The sequence below is a fragment of the Acipenser ruthenus genome, chromosome 13 (genome assembly GCF_902713425.1).
Source record: "Acipenser ruthenus chromosome 13, fAciRut3.2 maternal haplotype, whole genome shotgun sequence".
NCBI classification, from domain to species: Eukaryota; Metazoa; Chordata; class Actinopteri; order Acipenseriformes; family Acipenseridae; genus Acipenser; species Acipenser ruthenus.
This window is the reverse complement of record NC_081201.1, coordinates 1294644-1312642: the sequence shown is the minus strand read 5'-3', so window position 1 is coordinate 1312642 and position 17999 is coordinate 1294644. Positions and strand designations below refer to the sequence as shown.

General features: G+C 41.2%; 1 protein-coding gene and 1 long non-coding RNA gene across 3 annotated transcripts; one reads left to right on the top strand and one right to left on the bottom strand.

Moving 5' to 3' along the window:
- Window positions 1-807: 807 nt before the first annotated feature.
- On the bottom strand, window positions 808-3794 carry LOC131740177 (uncharacterized). Of its 2 annotated transcripts, XR_009330805.1 has the most exons (4): window positions 3659-3794; window positions 2861-2938; window positions 2080-2131; window positions 808-1071 (listed from the first exon to the last, which is right to left on the bottom strand). It is a non-coding gene; the product is annotated as an uncharacterized LOC131740177 (long non-coding RNA). The 2 variants fall into 2 exon arrangements; XR_009330804.1 differs by lacking the exon at window positions 2861-2938.
- Window positions 3795-4084: 290 nt separating this feature from the next.
- LOC117418360 (cyclin-F) lies at window positions 4085-17938 on the top strand. The gene is made up of 17 exons (XM_034031313.3): window positions 4085-4274; window positions 5666-5820; window positions 6272-6378; window positions 6540-6607; window positions 6778-6971; window positions 7277-7330; window positions 7991-8095; window positions 8439-8516; window positions 8772-8923; window positions 9060-9224; window positions 9814-9937; window positions 10391-10571; window positions 10875-10962; window positions 11250-11349; window positions 13952-14091; window positions 15118-15290; window positions 15565-17938. Exons 1-17 carry the CDS (start codon window positions 4262-4264, stop codon window positions 15924-15926), a joined length of 2259 nt encoding a protein of 752 aa, XP_033887204.3. The 5' UTR covers window positions 4085-4261; the 3' UTR covers window positions 15927-17938.
- The last annotated feature ends 61 nt before the right edge of the window (window positions 17939-17999 follow it).

Here is a 17999-nt window from a genome sequence, read left to right as displayed (position 1 = left end):
AGAATTTGTCTCTGCTGGTTCCAGCTTCTGTAATAGATTTCATGCTGAAGTTGTGTGCATCAAATAGGGATTTGATAGTGTGTTTGCCTGAATATCTGGTGGAGAGATGTGCTTGTAAATATAGATGGCATTTTAATGTAAAGTGTGTGTGTTATTGTGCATATGACAGAGTGAAGGATTGCAACAGTGGCTGCCTGTGTGGTCTGGTACACAAGCCAGGATGCTCAGTGGGTTTTTATAAATAAATTAAAAACTCTCAAAGGACGACTACTTTAACATTTTCCAACACAGTGCTCTCCATGACACACTCACAATACACTATAGATTATCTGAAAATGTCATTCCTGTCAAATGTTTTGGCAAACCATTTCACAAGCATACTTATTATTTAGAATCTACTGTTATGCTCATAGTGACTTCCAGGAACTAGATGTTCCAATGCACTTATCTTAAAACACAAAGGGTGTGAACTTCCAGGAGCGATGGTTTCCTGAGAATAAGGACTTCCACTGCGTCACTTCAACTCCTTCGAGCTATCATCCCTCCACTCCCTCCCTGGGAAGCAGGAAAAGGGTGTCTGTGTTTCTAGGAACAGTCAAGGGAAATCCTCGCTGCTTCCTCCAGAGATGCACTCGCTGGCCCAGGGGGTAGGAAAGGGGTGGATGGGGTCCTCCTTACTGGTCACACAGCTAGACCATAATGGAACCACTCACTTATGAATTGTACTTATTTAAAAATCAAGAAAAGAAGTCCACAATCCTCTAGATACAATAATCAATTAAAGTTTTATTTAACAAGACTGGACACTCGTATATGTTTCAGTCCAGCTGGACCATCGTCATGATCATTCATTATTAAATATGTTTCAGCAGGAAAAAATCTATGGATTGTTTCTATAAAGGTGTCCTAGGTGCAGGGGACAGCATGGTGTATAGTTTCAAGCATTAAACGTATCAGATTTACACATGTAATGAAAGACATTCAGATTCTTAAAAGCAATTACACTCTTCAGTAAATTCACAGCAGAAGCATATTTAATGAAAGCGAGGACCTATTCTTAGCCTTAGGAACCTGACAAAGTAAAAAAAGAAATAGAAGTCAAACTGTTCTTCCAAACGTAGTACAGCACTGTTCCTGGTTAATAGCTCCTGCTGCTACTGCATGCATACCTATTAAAGTGGTCTGAATCCATGTGTCTGACACAGCCCTTAGAAAACTATATGCATTTACCACATTTTTATATATGTTTTACCGTACCTCTTTGGGCTTTACAATAAAATTATTATTATTTATTTCTTAACAGACGCCCTTATCCAGGGCGACTTACAATTGTTACAAGATATCACATTATACATTATTTCACATACAATTACTCATTTATACAGTTGGGTTTTTACTGGAGCAATCTAGGTAAAGTACCTTGCTCAAGGGTACAACAGCAGTGTCCCCCACTGGGGATTGAACCCACAACCCTCCGGTCAAGAGTCCAGCGCCCTAACCACTACTCCACACTGCTGCCCAATGCTTTCACTGTGCTTTATTACATGTCACTCTGCTTTTACTATGGGCAGCTTTTATAAGGGAACAAGCAGCAGGCGCTCAGACTGTTGATGCGTATTGAGAATCGGAGGAGCAGAGCACTAAGGCAGAAACTATTCATTGGTTTTGAGAAGACAGTGGAAGAGAAGGAGCGAGCACGGGAGGAAGGAGGGTGAAGAGAAGGCATAACAAGTTGACCAGTAGAGGATGAGAGGAGAGGGTGAGAGGGACTATAAGGAGACATGAGGGATTGGAGATAGGGAGGGGCAGTGCGAGGAATAGAGCGATAGGCAAGAGCTAGGGTCTATGCAGGTTGTGTAGGAGGAGAGAGACGCAGAGGTCTCAGTCTAGTGAGTCCAGGATAGGAAATGTATTATCTCAGGGCCCGAGGGGAAGAGCATCTTCTGATTGCAGCACATTTGTTCACTGAAGTGAAATTGCATTATTATTAGCACATTGAGTCCTTATTTCTGCGTTCCAGCTTGTTTTGCCCCCATGCTTTCCATGCCTCAAAGACACCCATGTGGAAATCAAACCAACCTGCTTGTTCAGCTGAGGAATGCGGTTTCCGGATGTTTTATTTCATTTCTATCTGAAACAAACATGACACAGTCGGTCAAGATACTTTAGCTGATACAGTGGATTACCAGTTAGTGATACCAGTGGTATGTCAAAATATAGCACTGCTACCATTCTACCAATGGAGTTGTAGCTGCCCTTGTACACTCATTGCCCCTCAGTACAGAACCAGCGCGGTGCCTTTGTAGATCGCTTGGCAAGATTAGAAGATTAGTCTGCTCTTTGTCGAGTACTTGCTTTGCAAAGTGCTTTGTGATTAAGATTATTATAAAATAAGAGATTATTATGAAGGTGATGATAAATGTAAAGACACTCTACTCTGAGACTGTTGGAGCTGTGGTTGGTAAACTGGCATGCTGTCCTGGCGAGACCTTGCCTTATCTTAGTGCCGTATGTTAACATATGCCGTAGGAAATCACGTTGAAACCTCACGGGACTCTCAGTCTCAGGTTGTGTAGATATATATATATATATATATATATATATATATATATATATATATATATACGTTTTGTGTGTGTGTGTGTGTGTGTGTGTGTGTGTGTCCTGTTCTTCAGCTCCACAAAAATAATTCAGGACTGAAAGGGCTAATACCCAGCATTTACTGAAGGGGCATCTGGCAGGATTTACATCTTATGATGGCTCTGCTGTTCTTCTAGCTGCTTACAAAAACAGACACAAGCAACACAAATTGTGATGAAGTTATTTGCAATTATGCTAACACTACCGCCACGTCAATTACCTTAATTACAGCTTGTGTCATTAGGTGCTGCTTTCATGTCGCCGCCACAATTAAAATGTCATCCCACTCCTTATCAACCTGAAAGACAAGTGACAGTCAGCCTCCAGAGCGACTGCGTCAGGAGCTCTCAGAGAGAACAATGAAGCATCGGCACACAATACCTTCACACGACAATGCAGATCATTCATGATAACAGAATGAGCCAAACTGAATTCAAGGCTGCGGTGTCACCCTTGTTTGCACATGACATTCATAATTGAAATCACATTGTGTCTCCAACACTACAGTTTGTGTAGAATACAGTGTTCCACTCTCAACTGAAAAGCAGAGAACAAAGGAGTAAATAAAACACACGGTACGATGATCAGTTTGGATATTTTAGTGCTACAGTCGCCATATTGCATGTGTCACGATCTAAGTGGGAATGGGGAGAGGGGTTGCCATGGTAACAAGTGGACGTGCATGCTTCTCTCTGAACGTCTGTATATGTTTTGTCTTTTCCTTGGTAAAAGTTATTACGTTTTGGGCTCTGATTGGTTGGGCTTGAGCCACATACTCTGACACCGTACGTCACAGAAATCTGTTTTTCCATCTGCTAATTGAGGAAGGTGTCCCGGGATTTCAGTGTGCCTTCCAGGACACTGAATGACTGGTATTTCATCTAATCCTGTATTTCTGTTATAAAGCTGTCAGATTATAGAGTACGGTACAAAAAAAAAAAACAGAAATATGAGAATGAACTCGGAAACGTGTTTTAAAACAGCTGCGTTTTCATAAACATTAAAATAAACCACTCACTTCCAATCCAGGAGGATCCGAGACAGGTTTGTTGAACCACTGTCCTCCCTGCTGTGCCTCTCCAGAGCAAGTCACGTGCGTTTACCCTTTAAATGTGTGAATTTAAATCCCACCCCCGACCAATAGAACAACTACAAGTCCCATAAGTCTAAGCGGTAAAGCACATAGCGCAAATTCTCCGCTTTTCTGACCTATAGCATACAGCGCGTAATTCGAAATCGCATTCTACCAGCCAATCATCAGGTCGTCATGGTGATTACCGCCCATTCTCTCTGCATGAACCAATCGCGATGTTCGGAACGCGTCCTGACAAATCAGAAGGGCCGCGCGTCCCCGATGGGAGGATCCTGCTTCTAGCCAATAAGGTGACTAAGTTGATGTTTAAAACTGTGCGCGCGGGTGCAAAGCGGAGTTGGGGGAGGGGCATCAGGAATAGTTTGGTTCATTTAAGTGTCTGTGAATGTTCGCTGCTGTATTCGGTGCCTTTAAAAATAAATAAATAAATTAAATTAAATTAAATCCTCTCAATTAATTAAGCAATTAAATGTTATTTTAGTACTTGTCTACTGCTTTCCAAGATTAATATTGTCTAGCGAGTTTGAAATGAAAGCAGGCGGTAAGTTATTTTTTTATTGTGTATATAAACTTTAATGAGTTATTTTGAACTGATTTTTTTTTAATTGTTTTAATTTAAGTAAGTGTATTGTACGTGTTGTAGCGAGGTGTGAAAGAATCCGAAAAATAAATCCTGATAGTAATTTGATTTTGTGCTCTGTAATATGTGTACTGTAGTTACTACTACGACTAGTAGTACTGTAAATAGTTTTTAATCAACATATTTTGTTTTAAATATAAATGTATTATATGTTTATGTTACCGTCGTTACTCTGTACACGAGTTTTCAATGTTATTTTATATATGTTTGTAAGTGTTTCGTTCTCTGCTGTGACAGACGGTACGGGAGTGGTACAGTTAAATTAAGCAAATTACGAAGTGTTACATTATTTTCATGCGATACGTTTTACTTGTCTGTCAAGATGCAACACCAAACATAATATTGAATTGTATATTTGGTTTAAGAGTGCATATCGTACGATTAGGGTAAGCCTGCTATATTTAATTAAATCAAGGCAAAAGTTTATTTTAACCCCAGACATCTCGTATATAGCATTGGTACTGTAAAGATAAAGGAGAACACTAATAGTAATACTGTGCGGTAATTGTTTTTTCAGTCTGAAATAATGAAATAAGGTCATCATTTCGGTTTAACTTGCATGTCTTACTGTGTGTTGTCAGCAGCAATGCTGTCAGTTTGCCTTAGGTTATGGCCTTTTTATATTTGATTCTAATATAAACCGAACTTTAAAACACGATTTGACGTTTTAGAACGTCCTTTCAGCATAGATATGCAGCTAATTTTTTGTGTACTCTTATTAACTGAGAAAGCTGCGATTGAAAAAATTACGATATAGGCTCATGAACATAATTCTGACTGGCCAGAGAAGGAGGGAAAATTGAGCGCCGGGGAAGAGCTGTGGGTAGTAGGGAAGGAAGGGCAGTGCAGGTAGTGATGGGTTGCTTAATATTTTCGTTCAAAAGATGATTACCAAGATCGATGTCTTGTATCCTGGTTAAATAAAGTAAATTCGAAAACTGAAACGTGTCTTGTCTGCCAGCCCTGAAGCAGTTCAATAGAATATACTTGTACGTTTTAAAGGTGCAGTGTCTGACGATCATGTGACATTTTTTACAGTGAAATATAATACGTTGTGCGTCTGTTTGTTCAGTTCATTCTTTCATATTGCATCTTGACCTTCTGTGCAGTCTACTTTATTGGGGTGCAGACCTTGTCGTCGGTCCAGTTGGTTTATATCCCTCTAATATAGTTCAAGCTCCAAGAAAACGAGCTGGTCTTGGCGTTGCTGCTCTGAATCACTGACCCTTGGAAGGGTGACAGGACTTCAATGTGTTTTTGTTTTGTAATGCATGTGTTTTCTCTCTCCTCAGTGATTCACTGTAGATGCTCCAAATGCTTCTCCTTGCCAGCGAAGCGACGGTTAAGGAAGCGTGCGCCCGCGCTGTCGCTGCTGAGCCTCCCTGAAGAGGTGCTGCTCTGTGTCCTCAAGTGCCTCTCTGCTCAGGACCTCCCTGCAGTCCGAGCGGTGAGTCTCAGCACACACACAAACGTTCTCCGACCGAAAACCAGACCTGCGCCATTACATTCCACCCTGTTTAAACTATTTCAAATCTTTTCTACTGTCTGTTAAAACTTGGACAGGTCCCCAAGTCTGAGTACCCCCCCCCCCCCCCCCCCCTCCCCAAGCAGCTCTTCTGTAATAAGTTAGTTGTATTTATAAACAAACTGGGGTGTAAAGTGCGGGCAGTTTCAGGGAAGTGTCGTCGTGGCTCATTTGAGAACTGGGTAGATTTATTACTGGCATTGAGCTTCATTTCCATGGCCAAGAAGAGAAAAAACATTGCATTTCTAAATCTGAAATTAAGATTTTTTGGAACTCACTTATTTTGATAACAGATCCGTATCTTGTACGAGCTGAAACAAGTTTGTTTGAAACCCTGACCACCTTTTTTTGTTTTGTTTTGTTTTTATTTTAGGTCCACTCTCGTCTCCGGGACATCATTGACAGCCATACTAGTGTTTGGGCAAATGTCCGGTTTCAGGACGTGTGGCCAAAGCCAGACAATCTCTGGCTCTTTGAAAGGTGAGCCGCCGCTCTGCTAAGAATTGTTCAGCCAGTGCAGTTATTCCCGGGTAACGTAGCCGGTTTTGTACTGCCTGGTTTGCAAAGCAGAGTTTAGCTTGGTTTTGTGGTCCACGTTCTGCTCATAAGCTGATGCCTTTGTCCTTGTTTTTACTTGACAGAGCTGCAGAAAGCAGGAATTTCGAAGCAGCAGTGAAGCTGGGCATTGCCTACCTTTACAATGAAGGACGTAAGTTCATCCATGCTTTAGAAGAGTTCTGTTTTAAACTACTAGCATGCCATGTCTGTAAAAACAGCTCTTAAAACTCCATACATGTTGATCTTGAAGTGGTTTCTGTAATAACAATGTATTGCAGGGAAGTGTCTTGCTCAGTCTCCTTTCTCGCTCTGTTTCCACAGCGTCAGTGAGTGATGAAGGGCGTGCGGAGGTGTGTGGTTTGAAAGCCTCCCGCTTTTTCAGCCTGGCGGAGAGCCTGCGGGCCCCAGCGGACCCCTTCGTCTGGCTCTTCATCCGGCCTCCCTGGTCCCCATCGGGCAGCTGCTGCAAGGCCGTGGTGTTCGAGAGCCTGAGGGCTGAGTGCGAGGCCGACCCGGTGAGATCTTCACTGTGCTTTTATTTTATTTATTTATTTTTACATTGACGAGGGGTATGAGCCTGTAAGCCTACAAACCATTTGCTACTTTGAGATCCTCAAATGATTGTCTCCTGGTAATTCCAAAAACTCTATTAAAAACATGTTCTCCTGTTGAATGTTGCCATTTTTGATTAATGGTTTCTGTTAGCAGATCTGGAGAGGCACCCTAATATACCCTTATAGGGTGTGTCTTGAGTATTGTCCAGAAAAAGCCAGCACTATGCAACTGTGCTCCCGATCCTAATTCTAGACTCTTTTTTTAGGGGAAGAAAGCATCCCTGATGTACTGTCTGGCCAGAGTTCTTCGGCTATTTGATGTAAGCTTATCCATCTGTTATTTATTTCAATTTAAATAAACTGTAGCTACTGTTTTGTTTTAAGACTCTTTATAGTTGACACCCCATATTAAACCCATGCCATGGATGTAAATTATGAGAACTGAATCAGTTTGCAAAATAAACGGGTGCGAGAATGAGCTCAGTGAGTAGGTGTACATCAAAAATGCACCTGGCAGCTTAACGGAGTTTGGGTTTGCTTCTTCAGAAGCTCATTGGAGGCACTTGTGTGCATGAATAGCTCCATAATTAAAGATAAACAACTAACAAAGCTGATATTATTCAAGAATCTTTATTTTTCCTCTTCCTATTGAAAGGAAATGTTGTGTCGGAACAATCTTAAGATCGCAGGCACACACGTACTTAGTACTTGCTATGTGTGTTGTCATGGATGCCTCTGGGGCAGCCCAAAAAAAGTTTTGAATAAGTTGTGGTAGAGAATACGCGAGGCAGCCAGTGGCTGCATGCTATAACTGCTATTTAGTATTTCCGTTGTCTTTTGAGTTCTTGCTGCTGTATATAAGGTGATGGCTAAATAGAATATATATATATATATATATATAATATAAATTATTATTTTTTTTTTTTTTTTTTTGTCTAATGTGGCGCATCCTCTCCTCCCTCCCTCACCTTGTGTTTCAGGATGAACAGAAGCACAGTGAAGCCCTGACCATGTTAAAAGAGTCTTCCAGTCATGGATGTTTACAGAGCTCCTACCTCCTGTGGGAGTCCAAAAGAAGGGCTGCGGTAAGTGACACCCCCCCCCCCCCCCCCCCCCCCCCGTCTTCGGTAAAGAAGACCTCGGGTTGTGCACAGAGGTGCAGGAATTATTTGATAGTTTATCGCCATGGTGCCCCTGACATACTTTGCTACCCAGGAACACCTGCTTTGAATGAAGTGATCAGTATATTGCACCTCTAAAAACATGCTGCGAGAACTACACGTGTTTCCAAAGTTAACTCTTAAAGCCTTTTAAATGTATTTTAAAAATCTACTTTCACACCCACTGGCGGCTACAGTCAGAACATGTCTTTGTGTCAAACTGTAGAATGGCATTTGTAAACTTTTTTTTCCTTTCTTCTCCCTGCAGATGGGAGACCCAGGCAGATACCTCCAGTGCCTACGAACACTCAGGGACTATGCAGCTAAAGGCAGCTGGGAAGCACAGGTACAGAAAACAATGTGGCAGATGAGAATGTGAGGGACTGTGTCTGTGTGTTGGGGTGGGGGATGAAATCCTTTGCATTGTTTTGTAAATTGGGCCCCCACTACACACAGCTGCAGAAAACAAAATGGAAGCAGGAGTCCCCATACTGATATGCAGTCGGGCAGTGTATTAAGGTTAGCTTCTTGTTTGGTGGTGGTGGTGGTGATCTTGTTATTAAGCTCTGTGTTTTTTGTTCGTTTTTTTTTTTCCTTCCAGCTGGCTCTGGCTAAAGCGTGCGTGAATGGGAACCAGTTGGGTCTGGAAGCGAAGGCCTGCAGCGACGTGGTGTCTCAGATCTTCCAGTCGTCCTGCCCGCTCCCCAAGCAGGGCATGTTCACGCTGCAGAAGGGGATGAACGACACCATGAGGTACAGCACTTCCACCGGCCTGCACAGCCCTGCTCTTTCTTTTTTCCTTTTGGATATATTGATCCGATGAGTTGGAATAGCTAGACTGTATTTAATCTGAACGTGCTGATTCCTTGCTCTCCCTGTGTATTTGTAGGTACATCCTCGTGGACTGGCTGGTGGAGGTGACCACAATGAAGGATTTCTCCAGCCTGTCCCTCCACGTGACGGTGGGGTGCGTGGACCGCTATCTCCTGCTGCGCTCTGTCCCGAAGGCCAGGCTGCAGCTCCTGGGAATCGCCTGCATGGTCATATGCACGAGGTAAGGGGGTCGAGCACGGGGAGGAGGGGGGGCATCGAAGCTGGCTGCATTGGCATCACTATATAAAATATTAAAAGAAATGCTGTGACAATTCAAGTTGAGTTGGAGATTGTCGGGATAAGGGGCCGTCTCGTGTAGTGAAGTTGTTGCTGCTCAAAAGTGGTGTTCTTATCTCTTTTGTACCATCGTGTGCAATGGTTTGCATGTTGCTTTAACTGTACAGGGAGAGCTTTCTCAAAGCAGTCGTCTCCAGTGATCGCATCCTGCCTGCAGCCACTTGGTAACCATTACAAACATGCACATGTCTCCTAATGGTGTCTGTAGCAGGGACGGTGATTATGAGCAAGTTGTCTGAACGTTTGCAGGGCATTTAAAGTCATTTTGACTTTTTTTTTTCTTTTTTAGGATGCAAATATGTACATTTAATCTCACAGATATTCAATTGAAAGAGCTTGTTAATATCATACAGTAAAACCATTTTTTTGCTTAGGTGCCGACTTCAAACTTGTATTGCTCGCTCCTCTAGCCTCCTGCCTGTTGTTTTTAGCCTGAGACCGCTTTCTCACTCATTGTCTTTCTGTCTATATAGGTATACGAGTAAAGAGATCCTGACCATCCGAGAAGCTGTCTGGCTCACAGACAACACCTATAAGTATGAGGACTTGGTCAGAATGATGGGAGAGGTCATCTCCGCACTGGAAGGCAAGATCAGAGTATGTACCACCTCCTCCAGCCCTTGTCTCTGTATGATTGTCAGTCGCATGCCTGTGAAGCTTAATAAGTAGTTTGTGTTTTGCCTATTGGCCATCCTTCAAACACGCTCGGTTAAAGGGTCCATTTTTTGTATATCCCCTTTGATTACTGCTGCATTGAACCATGTTAAGTGCCCTATCTATTTAATGTGTGTAATGTAATGCATATGATTTTTAGCAGGGCAGCTTCACAAACCACACGGTCCTCAAAAACTTTTTAAAAAATGTCTTTTAAAAAAAGAAAAAAAAAGTCTTATAAAATTGTGACTGACTGGGATATAATGCTACACGAGGATAGCAAAGCTCTGAATGTAGTTCTTTTCTTCCGAACTGTACTGCGTTTGTGTGGCTTTCCCAGCATGTTGCTGATTTTATTTTTATATAATTGTTTTTTTTGTCTTGGTTTTTGTCCAGACTCCCACGCTGCTAGATTATGGGGAGGTGCTGCTGTCTCTCTCTCCACTGGACAAGAGGAGTGAGAATCTCTTGCAGTATATCTGTGAGCTGTCTCTGCTCTATACCAGCCTGTCCCAGTACTCTCCCGCCCGCCTTGCTGCTGCTGCACTGCTGCTCACCAGGATCCTGCACAGGCACGGTACGGGTTTACCAGCGCCGGCACAAACACTGCCTCAAGTGGGGAGGGTGGGAGTGGGGTGGGGGGGGTGCTTAATTTCACAATCCACTTCAGCAATTGCCAGGAACTGTTGGCTTGCCACTGTAGCCTGGGAGCCTCGTATTTCTTGCTTGTTGGTGAGTGTACTCCAATAACTGTCCTTGAGAGGGTGGGTCAAATGGTGCTAACCACAATTGGTGATGAAGTGCTTTTTGTCAATCGTTCATTGTTTTCATATTGGAGACTTCCTGTGTGACCCTTGTTTCTCTTGCCTTGTTCATTCAGCCAACCCCTGGTCCAGCCACCTGTCCGAGTGCACAGGCTACTCTCTGCAAGACCTGGTGGACTGTGTGCTGAGCCTGCACAAGAAGTGGTAGGTGGCAATGCAGGACTCTGAAGAATACCATTATCCATCGGTCTGCCTCTGTAGTAATCTTGGTTTCATTCTTCAGTGCTTTGTCTCCTTGTTTTAATGTGAAACACAAAACCTGTTATGGGAATATTTGACATGTGATAAGATAGAAAGCAAGTGTCTGTGTCCTATTAACTATCATGGAGTGCCTCTGGTCCCTCTAGAGCCTTTATCTTCACAGGCACAGCAGGTGTTTTGTATTGTATTGTACCATATAATAATCATCCCTCTCCTCTTGTGCTCTTCAGTTTCCATGACGATGTTCCGAAAGACTACAGACATGTTTCACTGACGGGTGTGACGCAGCGGTTTGAGGATGACTGTTACCAACAGATTAGCAAGGAAAAGGTGTGTGTGTGTGTGTGTTTTTTATATATATATATATATATATATATATATATAATATATATATATTTTAAAAAAAACCTCTGCATTCAAATAAAACCTTGAACTGCAATGCACGACAACTTATTTTGGATACAACACAATTTTTAAAAAGACTTGAATCACTAAAACACAACCTTCCAGAGAATACAATTTTATTTTGCATGGACGTAAAATCCTTGTACCCAAGTGTCCCTCGTAAAGAAACTTTAGAAGCTTGTCAAAAAGCTCAATACCAACAGCAGAGGTGCTGAACATGATCAACGTAGTTTTAGAAAACAGTTATTTTACATTTGTTAATAAGAATTACAAACAAAACGATGGTACAGCAATAGGATCTAAATTAGGAATGCATTTTGCCAGTACATACATGGGGAAATGGGAAGAACAATTACTTAGAAAATCGGAAAGAGAACCTTTAGAATACATTCGGTTTGTAGATGAATTTTTTGGGGTTTGGACACCTGGAGAAGAATCTCTTTTCCAGTTTCATAAAATGGCAAATGAAATACACAGTAATATTAAGGTGGACCTTCGATGGACAAGAAAAAATATATAATTTTTAGATACCATAGTAAAATTTGAAGAAGGTTCAATTGAGACTGACCTCTTCTGTAAACCTACTGACATGCACCAGTATTTACACATGTCCTCTGCACATCCGATACACACTAAAAGGGCAATCCCAAAGGGTCTAGGAATAAGAATACGAAGAATATGCTCTAAAGAAAGTGACTATGTAAAACAAAGAAATGTATTCAAAAAAGAGGATACAAAGAAAGAATTATAGAGACGGAGTTAAGAAAAGTGGATAAACTAAAAAGAGATCTACTAGATTATAAAAATAGAGATAAAAAGGTCAAAAGAGTCCCATTAATAATGACTTACTCTAAACTTTTGCCCAATATTTCTAAAATAGTTTGGAAACACTAGCGGATTCTACATAATTCAGAAAAATTAAAGTATTTCTTAAGGCCCCAGTTGTAGCATTCAAAAGAGAAGCTAATTTAGGTGATATTTTAGTTCACAGTAAACATAAAAGAATAATTGACAAAATAGGTTCTACGAACATGTGCACCAGTAGATGTAAAGTGTGTAAATACATGGACAAAAGTAAAAATATAATTAAACATAAGAACACCACATATCCACTAAAAACTAATACCTACTGTAAAAATAGCAATGTTGTTTATGGAATAGCCTGTGAAAAATGTGATGAAATCAAATATGTTGGTGAGACTGGAACCACTTTATATAAAAGAATTCAGAACCACCTTTCATTAATTAGAAATAAAAAAATGAATGAACCAATAGTACAGCACTTCACCAGTCAGGGTCATGACATAAATGATGTAAAGTTTGTAGTATTAGAACAGCTAAAATTAAGCAATGCGACATATAGAAGAATAAAAGAAAGTAAATGGATAAATAGACTGAACACGATTATGCCAGCGGGACTCAACAGAAAAGAATGAACTAATTAACTTCAATAAATATATAACATTTAAATAAATAAACAAAATTCATTCAAAAGTTGTGCATGCTGATGCGCTGGGGAGGCCAAATCAAGACTGATCCTCAGAGCCAGCATTGCATGATATAATAAAAATATAAGTTTATATAAAGTAATGTTAATTAGAATTAATACAGATTCAAAGATAGAAGTAGAGATGATGTCACAATATATAGAACACCATTACATCATGTAAGAATAAATCATGGATTTGAATGTAAACAATAACAAGTAGTTGTCATGCCGTCAAAAACCTATAAATACCTCCAATGTTTTGATTCAAACACAGGCTCCCTTGAGAAATATATGTACAGCATATCGAAATGTTGGGCAGCTGGCTCTTTGAGCTAAATATATATATATATATATATACTGAGCATTAAAAAAAATGCATCACTTATATTTGAGCATCAAAAGAAACATCACTTTTATATTGGATAAAAATCATTAGATGTGATTTTAAAAATGACAAACTGTTTTAGAGCAGGTGCAGTGACTTTTTATTGTGCTGATTTTAACAATTGACATCCTGAAGATGCTGCAAAATGATCTGTCGATCTTGGGCAGGTGTTGTGACTTTTGGTCTACCAGTTTGTGGCCTGTCATTGACAGAGTGTGTCCGGTTATACCGTATCACCAGGTTTGAAATTGCTGGCTGTGAGCACCCAAGATGGCGAGCCACAGTATGCTGACCTAGTCCAGCCTCCAACATTGCATGAAGGTGCTGCTCTCTTGACAAACGTGGCATATATATATTTTTTTTTTCTGTGATTTCTTTACTGCTTTTATTCAAGCTTGCTATTCAACAGCTGAAATCACTCCATATCCAGTGTCCACTCAACTGTCGCTAATTTAGGTGATTAAGTGCATATCTGTGTCATGGTCAAGGATGAATGGGTGATTTTAAAAAGAAACCAAAAACATTTTGCCAATGTCCATCATTTTATATGCTTTATTTTTAAATAAATGTGTTATAGTGGTAAGTTTCTTTTTGATGCTCGGTATGTAACGTTTTAAATGTGTTTTTCTTTTTTCGATTGTGTTTATTTGCAGGTGCTGGAGTTCAGCGAGCTGTGTGTGATCCTGGAGGTGAAAGAAGACGCGCTGTCTGCTGCTCAGCCCCTCGTGCCCCCCAGCTCCAGCACTGCAGACATGCACACCTTCCTCTCCTCCCCGGCCAGCAAGAACAAGAGGTAAGGGTATGTGAAGAGGCAATCAAACTACAGTGCACCCCGTTTTATAAGTGATCAAAACCACTGGGACAAAATCGTTCCTATACTAACCAATGAAAAATACTCGCAAGAATCAAGCAATCCGCTTGAAAAAGAAAAAAAATATTTCGGGGCAAACCGACTACACTGGTACTTGATCAAGTGCAATCACATATACAGCTTATTTTGAATTTGATCTTGCGTGATTAAGCACATACACAGTGTGGATAGTGCAATGATGCAGGAAACACTGCATTGTTTGTAATCAAACGTGACTGCGCTACTGCATTGTGCAGGTATGTTTTTTTGTGTTCTCCGTTAGTGAAAATTTGTTTCAATGAAGTGAAGACGTATTCATTGAATACATACGGAGTACAGCAGTGTTATTGTGTGATATGCATGTAGAGGGACAGTTAACCAATTGACCATTTATCCTTAATTCGTTAAGGAAAAGCAGCTGTGGATTTTTCATGAGCGTGCATACATGCAGAAATCATGACATCTAGTGGTCGATCCATTACACAGCAGGGAACAAGCTCTTATTGTCATACTAACATACTGATTCTGCACCACAGTAATATCGGTCTGCTTTTAAGAATCAACCGCTTATGAGAATCAAACCATCTGGGACGGATGTGGTTCTTGTAAACCGAGGGCACTGTATATTGATGCATGGAGATGAAGGTAGCAAACTAAACCTGCGCACGTTTAACCCTTTCATGCCTGGCAACCACATGCAGGGACAAAAGGGAAAAAAAACCCACCTCAAGTCTTTTATATGGGGACGTATGGAAGGTGCAAATGAATGATGACCTTGTATTTTTTTTTTAAATAGTTTATTGTGTCAAACTATTTTCAATGTTTCATGCATGAAAGGATTCAATTGGACACGCCCTTGTTAACTCTTCTAGAATGTTCCTAATTAATCCCCAGCACACCTTGTAGTCTGGGTGGTAAATATGGTGTTCAGTTTGACGTGTGATCACATGGTAGTCCTCAATCTTCCAGGAGAAGGGAGGACGGTCTTCGGGAAGACCGGGGTAGCTTTGTGGCAACGCCCACTACCGAGCTGTCCAATCAGGAGGAGACTCTGCTGGGGGACTTCCTGGACTGGAGTCTGGACACTTCCTGTTCGGGGTACGAAGGGGACCAGGAGAGTGAAGGGGAGAAAGAGGGAGAAGGTGAGAGTCTTTAATTTCTCTTTGCTCACTTTTTCAACTCCTGATTTTCGTAATTCATGGTTTGCCCATGCTGACAGTAAATTGTGTACGTATTCTACTGTATAACTTTACTGATTCCCTTAATTCAGTATATCCCTAATTTGCATGTACTTCATAGCTAAATGTTCAGTTGAAAAATGACTATGTTAAGCATTATATTAGCGTATGTGTTGTCTGTCCCTCAGTGAGAAGTACAGAGTATATATTAACATGTCTGTGTTAATAATATATACAGTGACTGCCCTGTCTGCTATGCTGGACTTGGTTTTTGAGGACGGCGAGCAGCACTGCCGAGCACAGTCCAGTGAAGACGAGAGCCCCTTTGAGGAGACGGGACACGGTGAGGGGGGCTCTTCCTCCAGGACACGCGGGATGCTGTTTCGGAGCCTCAGTGACCCCCCTGCTGACCTCAGCTCGGGGTACTCCTCTGTGAACAGCAGCCCCCCCTCCTCTTCCGCTAGCGCCCTGGGCAAACCCCTCGCTGTGTCCCCACTGGCACTCCCCCCGGCAGCACAGAGACATGTTCACCGGAGGCAGCTCAAGAGGAAGAACGCAGCAGAGCACAGCAGGGGGGAGATTAGCGCTCTGAGCATCTGAACAGACCGGAAACCAACCAAACAAACTTACGAGTCACCTCGCAACTGTGTTTCTTAAATTTGACACTTATTTAAACCGAACAGTATCATCAGAGGTATGCCCAAATAAGAGTGAAATCAGATTTATTTTATTTATGTATCAAATCGCAGTCTGAATTCTGACCATTTTAGACCAAAACGTGAAAAAGCACGTTCGATAAGAGGAACCCAAAGACAACACTGCTTCCATTCTGTAGCTGGCCCCCGCTCTAAAACAGTCCTAGTCCGAACTAGAGACTGCTGGCCATCCAGGGGAGTGAAGGACCGCTGGAATGTTGGAGTCAAACAAGGTCACCAGTATTCTGTCATCATGCACCGACTACTGTATAACAGTATTGAGTCTGTAACCTCCTTGGATCATGCGCACTGCACCTTTCCAGTCTTCTCTGAGCATGTGTTTCAGATGGCACCTCACTGTGCGAGGCAGCTTTATCTAAACTGCTTACTGACATACCTCAGACTGAAAAATGCTTGAATGTTACTGGATTGAGCCCCCCCCCCCCCCCCTTTTTTTTTATTCCCAGTCTATATTCAGGGACTGCATCTATGGCACTAACCATAGCCAATATTTTTTTTTTTTTTTTTTCTCTTCTAAACTTCATGATTGTGTGCATTTGTCAAGACACTGCATAGCACTTTTTTTCCTGAAATTCTCAGAGACAATTAGTCAGTTAAGCGGATTTCTATTTGAGTAGCTGTCTAGAATAGCAAAAGTTTTAAATACTACACTATTTGGTGAAAACTGATCATTTTGCAAACCACTGAAGTTAACGCACAGAAACAGTTTACTCACAAGCACATGATTTGAAATGGAGTTTAAAAAAAAAAAAAAAAAAAAAAAGGTCTTCAGTATGCACTGAAAGTGCGCTGCATTTCAAAATATGGTACACACAGGTCTTTTCAAATGTAGTATATATTACTTTAAAATATTATGAATTTAACATAGGGTGCTGAGGGGGGGGGAGGGGTCCCTCTGCACATGTGCAGATAGTGTCCCCATGTTGCACTGGAGGGCCGAGCATAGCTATGCAGTACATTAAAATAGAGAGACAATCTGAATACGATACAGGGAATTGCTGTGTGTTATTTTTTCTTTCAGAAACCATTTTAAAAATGTATCATGATATTGTGCCTTAACAACAAAAAAAAAAAAAATCAAGAGGTTGTGGTAAGAATCTGGTGTAACTCCTTGGACACGAGAGTTTACAGCAGAATGACCCACCCCCACCCCCCCCCCCCCCCCCCCCGATACAGGAGGCATGTTGCCACACTAATAGCCATAACAGGCAGCTGCACAGGGCTGAGCAAACTAAACACATGTGGTCGTGTCCCTGCAGTATCCAGCAATGACTATCCACCCCTGATACTACATGCTTGTGTAGTAATGCCATCAGTGTTTGTTTTTTTTCTCAATGAATGTGAACGTTGGCTTGTAAATACTTTTGTGTTGTATTAGATTAGATATATATATATTGTAAATATCATTTTGTATTTTTTTTCTGTATTTTGCATAGAGGGGAATGAAAAAAGGTGACTACTTGAAATGCTTCTAATTGGATTGGCAAAATCCCTACTACTGTGTTTTGCAATGCACACTATATACTGTTTTGCCATTTCCTACCAACGACCACCTGCTCCCAATAACAAACCTCCCAGCGCAGAGTGCTTGTCCCTTGTGTGGAGAATATTCTGCATACAGATCTAGTGCTGTTTATAAAGCCATGAGCACTAAGTTACCGAAGGGCTTCCTAGCTGTGATTTTTAAAATAAATAAGTTGTATTTATGAGTCTGACACTAAGGTACTACAGAAGTGGATGTTGAAGGAGTGTTTTTTAAATGCATGATGCTCTCTAATTATGTGATCATGCAAATACCTTCAATTTGTGTTGGCTTATTTCAGACTGAAATAGGAAACGTTTTCTGTTCTCAACAGTGTCCTGCTGCAGTGAACAATAAAATACTCCTAATTGAAACTTGTCTGGTTCATTTATACTGGGTTGAACTGCATTATTGTTATTATTGAGCAGTCTAAGC